Here is a 17,807-nt window from a genome sequence, read left to right on the forward strand (position 1 = left end):
GTGTGAAGACATAAATGGCTATCTCTGAGTATTTCCATAGGATGGATCAGCCGTACTCAGTTTGAAGAGACTTGGGCTACTTTGCTTGGTGTGCTTGTAACTCAGCCCATTGTAATGGACCAAGAGGAGAACCAGCAGGAGGTAATGTTTTTTTTAATTTTGTATTTCCTTTTTTTCATATCCTGCTGACTTCAGACACATTCATCTTCTGGCTTAGAGCCTCTGCAAGCATGTAAATAGTATGGATAAAAATTAATGAAGCTGTTTCAACTCTATATTAGTACATCACTCAACACAGATTTTTTGGTTTTGTAGGATTCTTGACTAGAAATTAATTGACCTGAAGACTCATGTTCATGTGTCTTGCTCCCACTTGTAGACTGTATATCAGATATCTAGCTTAGGTAAATGTTCAAAATTAAGTGGACAACATGTGGGGATCAGAGCTGAAGAAATTTATAGCAAAATTTGCATCCAATTTATATACCAATTCATATACCAAAATACACGTATTTATATACCAATACCTATACCAAAAGATTTCTGTCCAAAGAAGGGCAGCAGAGCTGGAGGTTTTTATCTCAAGAAGAGGAGGCTTGGGGGAACCTGGGCACTCTCCACAACTACCTGAAAGGAGGATTTGGCCAGGTGGGGGTCAGTCTCTCCTGCCTTGTCTCAAGTGGAAGGCCGTAAGTTTCACCAGGGGAGGTTCAGATTGGATATTAGGAAAAGAATTTTCTCTGAAAGAGGGGTTAGGCATTGGAATAAGTTTCCCAGGGTGGTGATGGAGTCCCTGTCTCAGAAAGTATTCAAGGTGGGTCTGGATGTGGCACTTAGGGATGTGGTTTAGGGGTGAATATGGTGGTGCTAGGTTGACGGTTGGACTGGACGATCTTGAAGGTCTCTTCCAAACTTGATGATTCTGTGAAAAGTCAAAATGAGAGTGAACTTGGCCATCATGAAAGAAATTTTCCCTCTTTAGCTGTCTTAACCTGCTAGCAAACTGATTTTACTAGGTTCTGGTTCGTTGACCTGAAAGGTTATTTTCCTAGGCTTGTTCATGGTCCTCATGGTAGGTGCAGAGCCTAAAGCAGTTTGAAGAATTCAGGGAGCAGATGCCTACAAACTGTGGATCCTGGGTAGCAGACCAAGGGGTTTGCTTCCCTTACTTCCTAGGTGTCAGACTGCAAAAAGGAATAGGGAATCATCATCCCTCTTCCCTGGGTTAGCATTTTCTATTAGTTACACAGGCTTGGACACCTTGACTTAAATGTTTTCTGCATAATGGCCATGTTGGGTCAGACTTAGGGCAATCTAGCTATTGGTTGTTCGTTATTTGTCGTGTAGAGAGTATTTGTGGAACAAGAATAATACTGCTCTCTTGCCTTCCAAGGCAAACCAATATGTTCAAAATTGCAAATATTTTAAGCATTGTTACAAATTTCAGTTTGTCAATATTGTCTAAAATAAAAATACAAATTTTCTTTAAGTTGAACGTTTGTTACCATCTTACACTTTCTAAAAAGTCTCAGTCTCTTTCATGGTCTGATGCTCTTTTTCAACAATTAACTAATGGGTAGCTGCAAAGGAGGAAGCTAAACACTTTTTTAAAGGTTCTAAAGTGGACATCTTGAGGTTTTAATGCTGTTGGGACAAGAGAGGATACATGCAGAATGGCTGATGAGAAGGAATAATGTGTTGCTGCTGCAGTCAGTAGTTTGTGTGCATTGTTTATGTCAGATAGGTTTCTGGGTGGGAAGAAGACTAGATGTCAGGCTTCTGAATGATAATTAAGTGAAAGGTGACAAACTGATATTCGGGACTTTCGGGATTTTTTTCTTTAACAGTTCAAATTACAGTGAGTTCATTTTACAGGAAGATACAGAGAGGACCCAAATTAATGTTCTTGCAGTACAAGCCATAACCTCCCTGGTGCTGAGTGCAATGACCATACCTGTTGCAGGCAATCCAGCTGTTAGCTGTCTGGAGCAGCAGCCCCGCAACAAAGCTTTAAAAGCTCTGGACACAAGGTATTTGTTTCTACTTGTTTTCAAATGCATAATGCTTGTGGTTAATACATAATGACAGTTGCTTAGTCTAGCTGTAGCAAAAATATGTGTAGATTGTATTTTCTGAGTATATATGGATGAATCTGTTTGCATGGAAGTTACATGGATTTAGCATTGTGAACCTGCTGAGTTAAAAGATTAAGTGAAAAAGATAACATCTTAATAAAATGTAGGAAACAGTGTGCAGAATGTATTTTTCAACATTTTCGTTTCCCCAGTAATGAAAATAAGCATAGACACATAACATTGCAGGGTAAGCCAGACAGACTTGAACAAAGCTGGTAAAGGAAAAATCTGCTAAAATTGATTTCTCTTGGTCTTTCAGGTTTGGGAGGAAGCTAAGTGTTATCAGGGGAATTGTTGAACAGGAAATCCAGGCAATGGTGTCTAAGAGAGATAATATTACTACTCATCACTTATACCAAGCTTGGGACCCTGTTCCATCACTGTCTCCTGCTACTACAGGTAAGTACTTGTTTGTGGGGGAGAAGGGAAGAGTGAATTTCTTTTACATTTAAAAAGCAAGAAGGGTACTCTCAGGAAAATTTGAAATCCAGTTTGCACGAAATGAAGCCATTTTCACGTGTGCTCTGTTATGCACTTTTAAAAAATTCATCCTGTTTTTTATTATAGGTGCTCTGATCAGCCATGAAAAACTCTTACTGCAGATCAATACTGAACGAGAAATAGGAGATATGGATTATAAACTGGGACAGGTTTGTTTAAAGTTCAGCTTTAAACTTGATTTTTATTACATTTCTTCCAGTTTCCGAAAAATGAGTTAAGAAGCACTGCTTGCCATCAAATAGAAACTGAAATCTCTGAGTGGTGTGGGGTAGATCATAACTGGGTGTCTCCTCAGCCAGAATACTGTGTGCCTGTCATTTAAATGAAAAATGTTTTTGGCTTCTAAGATTTTTCTAGGCTGGCTGTGGGGGTGTTAAATGCACTTCCTTGCTATTTGTTTTTCTCTTCTGTGTGCATTGCAAGGTCTCTATACACTCCATATGGCTAGGAAATAATATCACTCCATTGAGAGAAGAAGAGTGGGGTGAAGATGAAGAAGATGAGAATGATGTACCAGCTCCTTCCTCACCTCCTACTTCTCCTATAAATACCAGGTATCTTATTTTTTCGTCTCTTAAGACAAAAAACTAGATAAGATTAAGTTTTTATCTTTTCATGTTGAGTTCAATAAGGTGGGTTTACAAATTGGATGCTGGTAAATAACTGTGTTATTTCAAATCAAGCATTTTAGCTGGGCTTAAGAATAGCCATTTTAACACTTACTTACTGTTCCTTTCAGGAAACACCGGGCTGGCGTAGATATCCATTCCTGTTCTCAGTTCTTGCTTGAACTGTACAGTCAGTGGATATTGCCATCCAACCCTAGCAAGAGAACACCAGTCATCTTGATCAGTGAAGTGGTGCGATCAGTAAGTCTGAATTATTATTCAGAGTCATAATTGAGTATCTGTTACCAAGTGTTCAGAGCTGAGCAGCATTTGTAAAGCATCTCTTATTATATGGAACACACTGAATTTCCTTGGCAGTGCTATTCTATGGGCAGTACAGAAATATAACTTGAGCAGCTACAACATTATGCTGACTGAAGCTATATAAGCATCTGGATTGTGTATTCTGCTGCTCCATTACAAATACTTTATTGTTACTTATGACAATTGATATTTTACTTGACTGCTTGCTAAAACAAGATTTGCTTATCCTATCCCTTTGTAAGAAAATGAAGATGGAACAATAATGTATTAGAGAATTAAATTGATTATTAAGTGTAGAAGCAAAACTAAAGAATACAGGTGTGGAATGTGTCTTGATAGGCATTATTCACTATCATAAGAGACTTAATATGAAACTGTCCTTGCAAGAGAAGTATGTGTTGTGTGTTTTGGGGTAGTTAAATACATTTTAAATAGCAATGTTTGTTCATGTCTCAGAGTTACTTACTGTAGTGGCTTTGATTTTGTAAACCTTTTGGTAAAAAGGACCTCTTGGAGGTCATTATTATCCGAGATGAATGGTGGAATTAATTCTGGACAACAATAGTTAATAATTACTTCAGACCCTTGAGTAAATGTTTACACATTTAATAGATCAATTGAGGAATCTTTTGCTCACAACTTTAACAGAAGGGAGAGTCAATTATTTTTCTGTCTACTAATGGGATTGTTTTATATTCAATTTTTATTTCTGTACAGCTTCTGGCAGTATCAGACTTATTTACAGAAAGGAATCAGTTTGAGATGATGTACACAACACTGACAGAGTTGCGAAAGGTGCATCCATCAGAAGATGAGATTCTTGTACAGTATTTGGTACCAGCTACTTGTAAAGCTGCTGCTGTTCTTGGAATGGTAAGAAATTCTCAGAAAGTTTATTGCAAATTAATGAGTGTCTAGGCTAACTCATCTTCTGCTGCAAAACCTGGTGTACTTGGTAAGGTTGGTTTGTCTCTTAAAATATCCTTTAGCTGACCTGCATGGCTGTAAGAAGTAATAGGATATGTAGTCTGGGATTTCAGAGTTTGCAGACATTATCTCCAATTACCCTGTATACAAACAGACATTTTGACCTTTTTTTTTTTTGATATTTTAGCATAATTTAATGTGCTTCTTGGTGTGTCTTACTCAAATGTGGTGTTGCCTTTACCCTGGACTCCTCGTTTGTTACATTTCAGGCCAGAAATAACAACTTATGGAACAGCTTTTGCTAGATTTGTATTACTGGTGAATGGCTGTAATCTCATGGGAGGTTGGGACAGTGGATGTGATGAATACACAGCCCCAGATAGTCAGGCATCCCTTTTCTTTCCCTCACTCTTCCGTCCACTCCATCATTCTATCTTGAAATGCATAGACCAGAAGTATTTTCCAGTTTGCATTTCAGAATGGCATTATAGGATGAGGCTTCCAGTAGCTATTGTAGCAGCAACTGTGCAAGGGAAGGCTGGAAAGGTGATGGCAAACATACAGAAACCGTTTTAGACTTAAGCTTATTCTGACTGTGCTGTCATTTCTCACTCAGTGAACTAAATAACACTTTCTCACAGGCAAACAGCTGAATATAACAGATTGGTAGGAGTTAAAAAACAAGAAGTTGATTCCATCAGCAGTGGCTTGTTGTTCTGTGCTCAGTTATGTAGAAAATCTGCTTAAAGAGAGCAGCTAGAGAGCAGACACTGTCAAACTGGCCTGTATCGTAAATACGTTATGAGTAAAGGGACAAGGTAAAGCAAGTAATTTCTACTAATTAACTTAGTTTCAGAAAGTCTTTTCCTTACTAAGATTTAGAATATATTTTACATATTCCAGTAACTTGTGGTATTTGATAACAGAGAATGAAGTATCTGATACCAGCTTGACCTGTGAATACTAAACATAAAATTGTGTAATCATTTAGGTTGGAAAAGACCCTTAAGATCATTGAGTCTAACCACTGACCTAACTAAACCAACCCCCTAAGGATGGAGCCTAAGGAAGCTCAGAGGTGACTTTATCACTCTCTATGACTTCTTGAAAGGAGATGATAGCAAAGTGGGGGTCAGTCTCTTCTCCCAGGTGATAAGTGACAGGACAAGAGGAAATGGCCTCAGGCTTTGCCAGGGGAGGTTTAGGTTGGCTATTAGGAAGAATTTCTTCACTGAAAGAGTGGTTAAGCATTGGAACAGGCTCCCCAGGGAAGTGGTGGAGCCACGATCCTTGGAGGTGTTCAAGAAACAACTGAATGTGGCACTTAGTAGTGCTGTGGTTTAGCTGATGGTGGTGCTTGGTCAAAGGTTGGACTCTGTGATCTTGGAGGTCCTTTCCAACCTTAATGATTCTATGAAGTACAGGGTGACAGTCACTGCCCTGATCCTGCTGGTCACACTACTGCTGATCCAGGCCAGGTGCCCTTGGCCTTCTTGGCTATCTGGGCACACCTGGCTCATGTTCAGTCACTGTCAATCAGCACCCCCAGGGCCTTTTTTGCCAGGCTGTTTTCCAGCCACTCTTCCCCAGCCTGTAGCACTGCAGGAGTTGTTCTGATGCAAGGGTAGGACTCAGCACTTGGCCTTGTTGAACCTCAGACCACTGGCCTTGGCCCATTGATCCAGCCTGTCCAGATCCCTCTGTAGAGCCTTCCTGTCTTCCAGCAGATCAACCTTCCTGTCCATCTGAGAGTGCCCTTGATCCCCTCATCCAGCTCATGGAATTGGTGGAGGGAGATGTGTAAATCTGAGTGCCAGTGAACAATAAAATAGAGAACAAATAAATAGAGCAATGTGCTATGAGCTGAGTAGATAAATACTAGATGGCAGAGTATAGGTGTCTGGTACCAGTCTGTTTCAGATGGAAGCAATCCTTTGTGCTTAGCTGGAAAGACAGATAATTTCAATCATTCAAGTCCTGTATTCTTAATAGCACATACTGTTTACTGAACTAACCCTTGTTTATGTTTTTTTTACTTGAAATCATGACATAACTTTGTACAAATAAAACAAAGTAGCATCAGTTTACTAGTTAATCTGCAGCTCATCTCTTATCTGATTGTATTAGTCTTGTGACATTTGATTCAAAGTAGTTTTATACTAGACTGTGGTTCATTCCCTATTTTCTGCTCTTCAATTTGTTCCAAGTATTTCCAAATGACAGGACTTGCCAGTATTTTAAACCAGTGTTGACTTCTAATGACTACTCTTGTTGGATGTATTAGGATAAAGCTGTGGCTGAACCAGTAAGTCGACTGCTGGAATCAACCCTAAGAAGCACCCATATGCCAAGTCGGATTGGAGCTCTGCATGGAATTCTTTATATCCTTGAGTGTGACTTGCTTGATGAGACAGCAAAGCAACTCATTCCAATTATCAGCGAGTATCTGCTCTCCAATTTGAGAGGAGTAGCACAGTAAGACTCTTCCCCCTTTCCCCCAGCTCCAAACTGTTGCATGTTTATGTGTGAACAAAAGGGCTTTCTGTTGTGTACAGTTGCCAGTATATTTTCAAGCAGGCTGTTGTATCAAGCAGGTTTTGGCATTTTCATTGAAAATATCATCCAATTTTAGGTTTAATTTACGGAGTGAAATGATATTTGAGGGTGAGAAAACTGTTTGATAGTACAGGTTTTTGTGTCTTTGGTAAACTATTACTTAAACCTCATTTTTCTGTCGTTTTCATGATAATCAGTGTTCTCTTATGGCATCTTGGCAATACTTTCTGTGATTTTAAAAAGGGCTTACATTTCACGTGCAAAAAGACTTTGTGTTTCTAAGAGTTGTTTATAGTGTCTCTGTTAGTGACTTAGACATCTTTGATGTGACCATGAGTGTTTTTGCTCATTTGCAGTTGTGTGAATATCCATAACCAACAGCACATCTTGGTAATGTGTGCAGCTGCTTTCTATTTGATCGAGAATTACCCACTTGATGTAGGGCCTGAATTCTCTGCAGGAATTATACAGGTAAGTTGTGATGCCTCCAGTCAGGGGTGGTCATGTAACTTGGGATCACCACACAGCTTTCTTTAACACTTGACTTGATTACTGCAGTGTAGGTATGCTTTGGGTTTAGTTTCATCAGTTTTTGTCAATAACTGATGTCGTTCCATACTATTGTGGTGTGGTGCTAGAAGCTGACCTATATACACCTCAAAACCAGGCAGTTGTCTTTTTGCTTTATTTCAGATGTGTGGAGTCATGGTGTCTGGAAGTGATGAATCAACACCATCCATTATCTACCACTGTGTCCTGAGAGGATTGGAGCGACTCCTTCTTTCAGAGCAGCTTTCCAGGCTGGATAGTGAGTCGCTGGTTAAACTGAGTGTTGACAGGGTGAATGTGCAGAGCCCCCACAGAGCAATGGCAGCCCTTGGATTAATGCTGACTTGCATGTACACAGGTATTCACTTTTTTATATTTCTGATATGCTGACAGACTGGCTTACTAGCAGTGATGATTTTCTTAATTTATTTTTGCTACCGAGAGTAAAAGAAGTGTATTTTAATATCCCCAGCAAACTTGTAACAAATTATTTTGGTTTAGGAAAGGAAAAAATCAGCCCCAGCCGTATCACTGATGCAAATCCTGGTGCTCCTGACAGTGAATCTGTGATTGTAGCTATGGAACGAGTATCTGTCCTTTTCGATAGGTAAGAGGACAAAATGTGTAAATGGGGCTCTGGGAGGGAAATTATTCTGTTTGTCACTGTGTGGTCACTCCTGTGTCTGACTGTTCTTATAGGTAATTAATGATGTTTCTCTGCTTAACTATTGCTTAAAAGTTACACTCCTGGTATACACAGTAACTGGTGGAATTGCTGAAGGCAGCACAAATGTACAGGAATGTAAATGAAAACCAGACATGTCCTAACTGATACTGTGTGTTGCACAAACCTTAATACTTCATAAATGTATTTCCAGCTCCCTTCAGGTCAAACTCTTAAGTGCTTTTCAGGATGTCTCCTACATAATCATGGATATAAATCCAGTTTACAGGAAATAATCTTTCAAACCACCCTAAGAGTTTAAAACGTTTTCTCCCCTTCTCCCCCCCTGCCCCCAAGAGTTGCTCTTTCTGAGGCTGTTAAGTAATTGCAGTGGAAGGATACAGTAAAACTTCTGTATTCACATGGAACTCATTAATGGAAACATTTTAAAACTCCTGTTTTGATCTGACAATCTCAAGCTGTCTTAAGTGAGTATAGCATGTTAGATTTTGTCTAGTAGTTTGTGGGTAATGGTTTACATTTTTTAAAGTGTTCAGTGGTTTTTCCATAAAACTGGAGGAGGGTTTCACTTATGCACTTGGTGAGAACAGAACTAGAGCAGTGCTTGAGTGCTTTTGAATATATCACTCTGAAGAGTTAGCAAAACAAATGTGCATACTACAAGCAAAAAATAACTTTCGCAGGGAAGAATCACATGATGGTAACTTGATCTTGACACATCAACAGATGCAGCCTTTATTAGACTTTCCAATCAGTGTTATTTAAACAAAATTGTCTGTAAGCTGGAGTACCTTTTCCTCTCTTTACAGAGCAGTGCAACTTGCTTTTCTTGTTTGGTGTGTTGGTCATTCTGATCTTGAATAAAAACCACAAAGATGTCATGAATGGAAGTTAACGTTCTGCTTATAAATGGTCTTTTCTCTGATAACTAGGAGTGATATCCCTGTCCTTTTTTGGTCTTGTTTAGTTTTTTCAGCATTCCTGTTGGTAAGTCTCCTCTCTGATGAAATTCCAGATCTTCAAAAAATGTCACTATTTAAAAAAGAAGAGGGGAGAGTGTGGGGCTAAGGACTCACCTGTAACCTCTTTGGGTAGTCTGTTATTAAGATTACATGAAGATTTGGATTCATCATTGTTGAGAACTTCCTTATTCAGAGATGAAAGTAAAATGTTCCTTCTATTGTCAATTAAATTGGAAAAGAACAAGATATGTATTGGAATTCAATCATAAAATATTTTATTTTTTATTGCTTTCAGGATCAGGAAGGGATTTCCTTTTGAAGCTCGAGTAGTGGCTCGGATTCTTCCACAGTTCCTTGATGATTTCTTTCCCCCACAAGATGTAATGAACAAAGTCATTGGGGAATTTCTATCCAATCAGCAGCCATACCCACAATTCATGGCAACAGTAGTTTATAAGGTAGTATTGATACATTTATTTTTCTTAAATGTTTCAGAAGATTTCTAAATAATCGACAGCTCAGCTGAAGAGCAGTGTCCCACTTTTGTTAAATAGATCTAACAAACCAGTTGCTGTGATTGAGCTGTCCTGCTGTGAGCTTTGGCTTCCAGGCAGCATTGAGGGCTAGAATTGCCATGTTACTTGGAAGCCAAAGCTCACAGCAGCACAGTTCAATCACTGATAATGGGAAAATAAAAAGAAAATTAGTAGTTGTGATCCTGGTGCTCAGACTAGATCTGATGGAGCCATCACCTTGTGAACCCAACAGTCAATCCCCTGTGGACCCAGTTAGGCTTCTGGGTTTTTGGCTCTTCAGCACCTACTGGACTTGTGTATCCCTGGAGAGTGCATGTGCACAGCACATGTGATCTGTAAAAAGAGACACCAGACAAGTCTTACATTTCTATAAGATTACTTCAGTTTGGCACATATGTCATGAGCCCAGTTCACTAATTCTTTAGACTCAGACTTGTCTCCAGGAATCCAGTTTGTGACCCTCAGAGCTTTGTAGCTGGAGAGAACCTTTCCAAGAGAAAGTGAACTTTTTCCCATGTTCATCTATCCTGTCTTTATTCCTGTGTACAATATTTTGCAGGTATTCCAGACACTGCATAGCACTGGGCAGTCCTCGATGGTCCGTGACTGGGTGATGCTCTCTCTCTCTAATTTCACACAAAGAACACCTGTGGCAATGGCAATGTGGAGTCTTTCCTGTTTTTTTGTCAGTGCTTCCACCAGTCAATGGATTTCAGCAATGTATCCTAAAAAGCCTGAATGTGTGTCATTTCTGGGTAATTATAGTGTAAAGCCATGAAGGATAAGAATACAAGTGTAACGCACAAAAAAGGCAGTTTTACTGCAGATAGGGATAGATAGATAGATATTGCTTTGTGCTGTTGGTACCTCAGATTTGTGGGGAAAAAAAAAGAACCTCTAAACACATTATGAGAACAAAGTTATCTAAAACTACTGCTTTAAGATCTGTTCCTTTTGACTATGCAAGATGATTGGGAAAGTCCTTACTTTGAAGGACTTTATAAAAGCTTCACCAAAATAGCACTGCTGAGACCTTTAAAAGCTTTGCTCTATATTCCTTCTGCAAGATAAAATATATTGAAAAAATGACAAAAGCCAACAAACTCAAAATCAAGAGAATTATCCTCTACATACAAACTGTATTTTGCAGTTATCCCCCTGGCTGTGCACTGCGGTAATACTGAGCTTTGGCAATGGAATGGCATCAGCCAAATAAATTGGAACAGACAGAAGATACATACTTATAGGTGCTATTAGTGCTGGGTTTATTTAAAAACAAACAAACAAACCCCTCAAACAAACAGAAAAATAACTGTTGCATTTTGTGACCAGCTAAAAAAGTGGCCATTTGCTGTGTTTGAAACATCCTAATGACTCTCAAGCGCAGCAGTGCTCTTTGGCTCTCAGTGGTTGCTGATTGCATTGTTTGCGCCAATGGATAAAGAAAACCACTGCTAGCTTGAAATTAATTTCTGAGGATAAGAAATTATGTGACATTAATGAAGAAATAGGATTTATGTAGTAGCAGTTAATTGCCAGATGACAGTATTTGGCACTGGAACATTGTTGGTGAACTCTAGAATAAACCGTTTAAAACTGCTAAACCAAAACAGGAGCAACATCTGTCATTTTATGACCTTAACTTATATTTCAGTCTTCCACATATTATCAGCAGAATGGGCAAATCAGAGCAAGTGGATGTTAACATTTTCTGTTTGGTGGCCATAGACTTCTACCGACACCAGATCGATGAAGAATTGGATCGCAGGGCCTTCCAGTCGGTGTTTGAGGTGGTAGCATCTCCAGGAACCCCATACCATCGCCTACTGACTTGTTTGCAAAATGTCCACAAGGTCACAGCATGTTGAACATCCTGATGTGTAGTGGAACTGCATGAGTAGTGTTGGAATATGAGTTACTGGGAATGCAAGATCAAGAAAATACCTGGGGTTGCATTTGTGATAAATACGGATCTGTCAGTTTTCCTTCCAGCACACATGGACAAGTGCTCTGCAGCACTGGAAATCACCTGAGAAGTCAAGTGTAGTTGTTGTTGACACCAGGCACCTCTAAGTGGAAAGAAGTATGTCAGTGTTTTTCAAGTGGTGTTGGGACTGACATGAGCCACACGTCCTAGCTGTAAAATATGAGCAAGTACCACAGGCAAGGTAGCTGGTGTTCCTTTTCTTGCCAATGTGCAGCTGAAGCCACGGTGGTGCAGCCAGTGAGACACTGACAGACTGTTATTGCAACCTGCAGTCATTAGCCAACTTCATAGTTTTATGTACCTGTATATACTGTTGTGTAGTACAGAATAGAGTTTGTTTCCTAATGTCTCTCCCAAACAAGGAAAAGAGAAAATGGCTTTTACGATTTACACTTCCAGCATGTAATTTTTCTCTCTGGACTTTCTGATACCCAGTGGTGTATGTGTTGGTGATACCAGAGATATAGTGCACATACGTAACCACACGTTTTTCTTTTTTCTTCTCAGGATTTCAAATTTGAGTACGGTATATCAGTGAAAGAAATTTTAACTTAAATATTTCTATATTATGTACAGTATGTAAAATTGTAAGATGTGTGGTGCATGAGCTGTGCTGTAATTGGAGATGAACAAAAGCCATGCTACTGAATGTCTTGACATCTGTATTGTCCTCATTTTTTTTCCTTGTGCTTGAATTCATGTTCCTTTTGGAAATCCATCTTAATGTACAGATTACATCTTGTTTTGCATCTCACTTTTTCTTAAAGTGCTTTAAAACTGGAATATGTTGATTAATTTGTCTTGAGAAACTGTACTAAGGAGGCATTCTTGTGAACCACCTTACTGTAGCTTCTTTTGAATTTTGAGACATAATGGTAAAAAAGAGGACTAGTTACTCTGGATCTAACTTAAGCTACTTAAGAAACTGCTCTTATTTGCTGCACAGCATTTTAAGAGACAAAATGGTGCAAGCTCCCCAGTAATCAACAACCATTTGACCTTTCCTAACTGAGACCATGGAGTCATCTGGACCATTCTCATGTAAACAAATTTATGGTAGCAGTAAAGAATCAGAAGGCTGCTGTGGTCTACTTTGGGACTGGCTAAAGTGTTAGATTACACAACCTCTTTTATTACCTGTTGTATCCATAATGCTTTAGACACAAACACAATACAAATATCCATGACTTTCAGGACACAACACAGGGCCAGATTTAGCTTTTACTCACCACCCAGGGAATGCCATTGATTCCTAAGCTTTACATGAGGAAATCTAGCACAGCATTTGTCTTTGGTTGTATTTGTTATAAGTCTTTCATTATAGAGAAAAGATACCTTGATTCTCAGTCAGAGCCTACATTTAACCTTTCTTCATTTTGTTATCACACCTTTTGGTGACACTTGGAAAAATGAGATAGTGTTGTCAGGAGGAGCATGTACTGTATGTATTTCTGTATATAATGTATATGTTGAAATTATACACATGTGACAACATTTAATGTATACAGATGTGTATATTTGTATTTATTAAACCCATGTATTTAAACTAATTCCAATCTAGACCAAAAATTGTTGCTTCTGCCCATAAATGGATTACAAAGGAATTGTCCGCTGGTGTCACTTCCTTTTAGAAACTGGTGGAGGAAATTGATAGTATGGGCAGTAGAAACAACTGTAGATGTTGCTGTATTTAGCTCTCTACAGGTCTTATTATCTAGAGCAATTATTTCTGTCCTTAGTTGGGTTACTCTTCTTCCTTGGGCCACAGCACTGTGGTGGTTTTTAAAAGAAACTGAACAGGATTTCAGAAAAAGGTTTAATAAAATAGATACTGTTTGAAAGTTTTTGGGTTATATTGGAAATTATCTTAATTCTGATAAAAGTCTAATTTCAGGCAGTGAGATATAATACCCTGTGTTTGCATTAAGGGGTAGTATAGATCACTCTTCCCTTTTGTAATCACCAATAATCGTTTTGTACTGTAAACCCACACACCAGTCAGTTTTTGTATGATATATAGTTTAAGTGAAGATATTTTTGTAAGCTATTTTCCAGAATTTAAAATAGATTTTAATATATTTTTTAAGCATCAGGTTAGTCAAATTCTCACCATATAATAGTATCTGTTGTGTTATGAAACTGTTAAATTCTTCATAATTTTAAGCTCCTCATGATTAACACAGACTAGCTGGTTACTTTACCTTGGATTCACAGGAGCTGGACCCTTTATGAAACTTTCCAAACCAGCTTGGGACTTGTAGAATCTGTAGAATCTTTCCAGCCAGTGAAGAAATATATTGAATTAAGCAGTCAGCACAGCTGGATGAAAAACATTAGATGTGACAGACTCCCATTCCTCAAATGCCTCTTGCCAGCCATAGAGCAAATATTTGCATTACCTGTTTAGAGACAAGCTCTAGAGCTGATGCACTCAGTTCTCACCTGACACAGATTCACTGGTAGTAATAACTTCATCTGTTTTAACCTCTCTTGGAGATTTGTTGTAGTGTATATACCTCCTGTAACGTGTCCTAAGTGTCCAAAGAAGGGCACCACCTCCTCTTAGGAAGTTCTCTGTGACCTGAAGGGATTGTAGCTCAAGGGTCTTCCTAGTGTGGGAACATACTCCAGTGGTGCTTCAGTTCTGACATTTCACTGCAGCACACTTTCCTGTCTTCTTCCTAGACATTCTTTCCACACCCTCATTTCTTTTGGAGTGAAATTGTACTCAAAATCACTCCTGTCTGCTTTTAGTGACACAAGCCACGAGGTGTGCCATAGGGGCAGCAACAGCAGAACAATGGCCACTGAGGGATTCTGATGTTGGATTTAAAAGAAATGAAAATACTGCTTGTCCTTTGAGATTGACTTGATGCAAGATTATATTTCACAGAGTGTTTGTAACTTGCTGTAAACAGAAAGCTAATTCTGAAAATCAGGCTGTTCATTTTTTCATTGAGAACAGGGTAGAAATGTGTTTGGTCTTAAGACATACATTTGGTGTCCTGGCTGAACAAAGCAAACAGCATCTCTAACGTGCTTTGCAGTGAAAGTGGCTTCTTTGCAGCCTTACAAGATGAGAGGTATGGCATGACTGGGAGCATACTTGGGACAGATTCATGTTTTAAATTTCATTTACAGTTCAATTGTCAAAGAACCTATTTTACCAAATCTATAGCGTGGCCCTCCCCTAAGAATACTGTAAGCCAGCCAACTTGTTATAAATAGCTTTTGGACCAGCTACCCATGGGCCCATTAAATAAAGTTTGCTTTGTGTTTCATTTCAGCATGCCCCCTCCCTTGCACTGAGTGCAAGATTGAGGAGTTGGAAAATATAACCTATTGTAAACCAGTTCTTATTTGCGGGATTCAAAGTACTTTCTTTACTATTTATATTGTTATCTAGTTGCAATTGAATGTGAATTTATTTAAATCTTCTCTAAAGTGTATACTCAGATGTTGTTTCTTGCCTAAAGCATCTAGTAAATGATTGTGTGTTACTTTTGCTTCGGTAGGAATGCCTTCTTAGCACCGAGACATTGCTTGTTTCTTAACCACCAGCAGCATTCCCAAAGCACTGAGTAATGACTGAACAGATTTAGGTCAAATGAAGGGGGGAACAAGTGAAACCTTTTGGGTTAAAAGTAATTTGTTGATATTTAGTAGATTTGCCTTAAGAGCATTCTGTCTTGCCATTTTCCTTTTTCAATGGCTGTTAACTATATAGCAGATAAGGAGGTTGTGTCAGAAACACTGCAAAGACAGTTTTCCAAGAGCAGCAGACCTGGTTTTTCTTCAGATTTTGTGGAGCTGTCAGGGCTGAGAATTTATGCTTCCTAAATAAAAGAAATTTTAGGGTATAATGAGCAATAAATAATAGCAATAAGCAGTTTAATTAAATTCAGTCATTCAGGATCTTACCTGGTGGTTTAAAGGGATGGGAGAAGACGGGAGACCAACTGAGTACATTCATTGCATAAATCAGACTTTTTCAATATACAATCCCAACCAAACTTTCTGCTAAAGGTAGAAATCAACTAAGTGACAATGGTACGTGCTTTGCTTTTTTAAAATAATTTTGATTATAAGGATACAATTGAGGAAAGTTACAAGAGGGCAAAGTACTTTGCTAATTTTTAGGTAATTTAAGTATTTTAAAGTGAAAACAAGCTGCTGTAGAAACTAGGGTAAGCAATGTAGCAAAATTTTGGAGAACTTAATTATTTTAATTTTACCTAATACTGAGATTTTGGGTGAACTCTGTGCATGCTACCTAAATATCCATTTAAAAATCTTGAGAATTCCACAGTCATACCCAGGAGAGCTTCAACTGTATGTCAAGTTTTTAGCTGTATTCAGGTAACTGGGTATAAATGCTGCAGAGCATTTGTGAAGCATGTGCTGCTTTTTGTCATGTGCATTTTGTGTGAGCTTATCATTCCCATTAGTCCATGTATACACACCATCCAGTTGGATAAACTTGACAAGGATAAGGTAATGCACCCTGTGGTGGGGTATATAGTTTGAGGGCAATGATGAGCAAAAGCTTGGAGCCCCAACCTGAAAAGCAATTGTACTCAAGGGAAAAGGAAAGCATATAATTTTAGATGTATGTTTAAGTTTAAAAAAAGAAATGCTGAAAATACTGCACATTGAAACTAAAAGAGAAAATAAAATGCAACTATTACTGTAAGTGATTTTCCTCTGGTTATTTAAAAAAAGGTCTTGATGCATTCTTACTAGTTTTTCCCCAATATCTCTTCAGCAACCATCAAATACTGAGTATTATTAAGATACGTAAGAATACTTGAACTCTGCAAATGTAGCTACACTGCACAATCACAGTGCTATTTGCAATTAACCAAGAACTATCACAGTTGAGCTTTTAATTGTATCTAATAGTCATGCTTGCCAAAACTTCTCTGGGATTCTAGATGAGATCAGAAAAGGCAAAATTTAAGTGTACATCTGTATTTGTGAATGAGAGGGTATTTATCCACAGCAGTCCTGGGGAGGGATAATGTTACACAGGAGAAGAAATGGTTTAACTTGCCGAAGCTTGGTTTCCCAGCTGTTGGGTTTGCATCTTAAAAGAAATTTCTGGGTGGTCCTGCTGCTGAACACTGGAGGATCTCTTGCAGTACTCAACAGCTCGGAGACATCTTGTTTTGATTAACTTTGCAGCACTTGGCTGTTCTCTGGAAACTCTGGCATAAGGTTTAAAGTCTTAGCTTAATGTAGAAAGCACGTGCTGGTTTTGTCCTTAGTCAAAATAACTTCTTTTACATCTTGTTTTTCCTTGTCGGCGTTGGTGGCGACTGATCAGCCACTGTGTCACCTTTTAGTGTAGCCGTGGAGCCGAGGGACAGGACTGTGCTGTGGTAAGTGCCTTTGTCTTCAGAGCTGGAGACTTGCTTGAGTAATAAAGTCTTCATCTTTCTGTCACTCAGAGAAGAATACCCATTTAATTTTCTGGAAATATTATCCCCGAAGATGAATTGCCAGGCACAGGGAGATGAAGCATGGCACTTTGTAGACTAGAACTTTTTAATTTACTGTGATGTTTCTGCTTTCCCCTCTGCCTCTCCTGTCCTGCATAGGTGTTGGGCTTTCTTTCCTGCTTTTTAGGCAGTGCAGCTGTAAGAGTATTGCAGCCATCATTTGGAAATTGGCATGGCTCCACCCCACTTACAAGACAAAAAGCTTTGTCTGCCTGTAGAATTACACATAATTATACCATAAGTTTTGCATAACTGTTTGAAGAGATGAAAAGATTTGTAACTTGTAGGTTTGTTAAAAAGTTGGAAGTAAGAACATGAAAAATTAATACAGTTTATATAGAATGTTATCTTCTGAGTGAGCCAAACCTTCTGCTCTTCTATTGCAGCCGTAATTCTGCCTTAATTTTGTTTCTGATCTTTCCCATGGTGTACTCATCCAATTATGGCAGAGCAGTCCTTACCCCAGGTGCTGTTTTCATATCCTTCAAGCTGCAAATGTCATGGGTAGATTTTGATCAAGTGCAACCTGATTGTTT

The 17,807-nt window shown here is 38.7% G+C and overlaps 1 protein-coding gene across 2 annotated transcripts in view; it reads left to right on the forward strand.

The window, feature by feature from the left end:
- HTT (huntingtin) overlaps window positions 1-16,463 on the forward strand; it is an 80,143-nt gene extending 63,680 nt beyond the window's left edge. For both annotated transcript variants that reach the window (XM_085059692.1, XM_085059693.1), the window contains 14 exons: window positions 41-141; window positions 1,876-2,030; window positions 2,395-2,534; window positions 2,703-2,785; window positions 3,060-3,190; window positions 3,376-3,505; window positions 4,286-4,441; window positions 6,780-6,970; window positions 7,408-7,522; window positions 7,745-7,958; window positions 8,102-8,207; window positions 9,543-9,705; window positions 10,343-10,503; window positions 11,438-16,463. In XM_085059692.1, coding sequence (XP_084915818.1) covers window positions 41-141; window positions 1,876-2,030; window positions 2,395-2,534; window positions 2,703-2,785; window positions 3,060-3,190; window positions 3,376-3,505; window positions 4,286-4,441; window positions 6,780-6,970; window positions 7,408-7,522; window positions 7,745-7,958; window positions 8,102-8,207; window positions 9,543-9,705; window positions 10,343-10,503; window positions 11,438-11,651 — 2,060 coding nt within the window. In that variant the 3' untranslated portion in view covers window positions 11,652-16,463. The remainder of the gene's footprint in view (window positions 1-40; window positions 142-1,875; window positions 2,031-2,394; window positions 2,535-2,702; window positions 2,786-3,059; window positions 3,191-3,375; window positions 3,506-4,285; window positions 4,442-6,779; window positions 6,971-7,407; window positions 7,523-7,744; window positions 7,959-8,101; window positions 8,208-9,542; window positions 9,706-10,342; window positions 10,504-11,437) is intronic.
- The last annotated feature ends 1,344 nt before the right edge of the window (window positions 16,464-17,807 follow it).

This window comes from Lichenostomus cassidix, chromosome 4, assembly GCF_008360975.1.
Source record: "Lichenostomus cassidix isolate B80296 chromosome 4, HeHo_3.0, whole genome shotgun sequence".
Lineage (NCBI taxonomy): Eukaryota > Metazoa > Chordata > Aves > Passeriformes > Meliphagidae > Lichenostomus > Lichenostomus cassidix.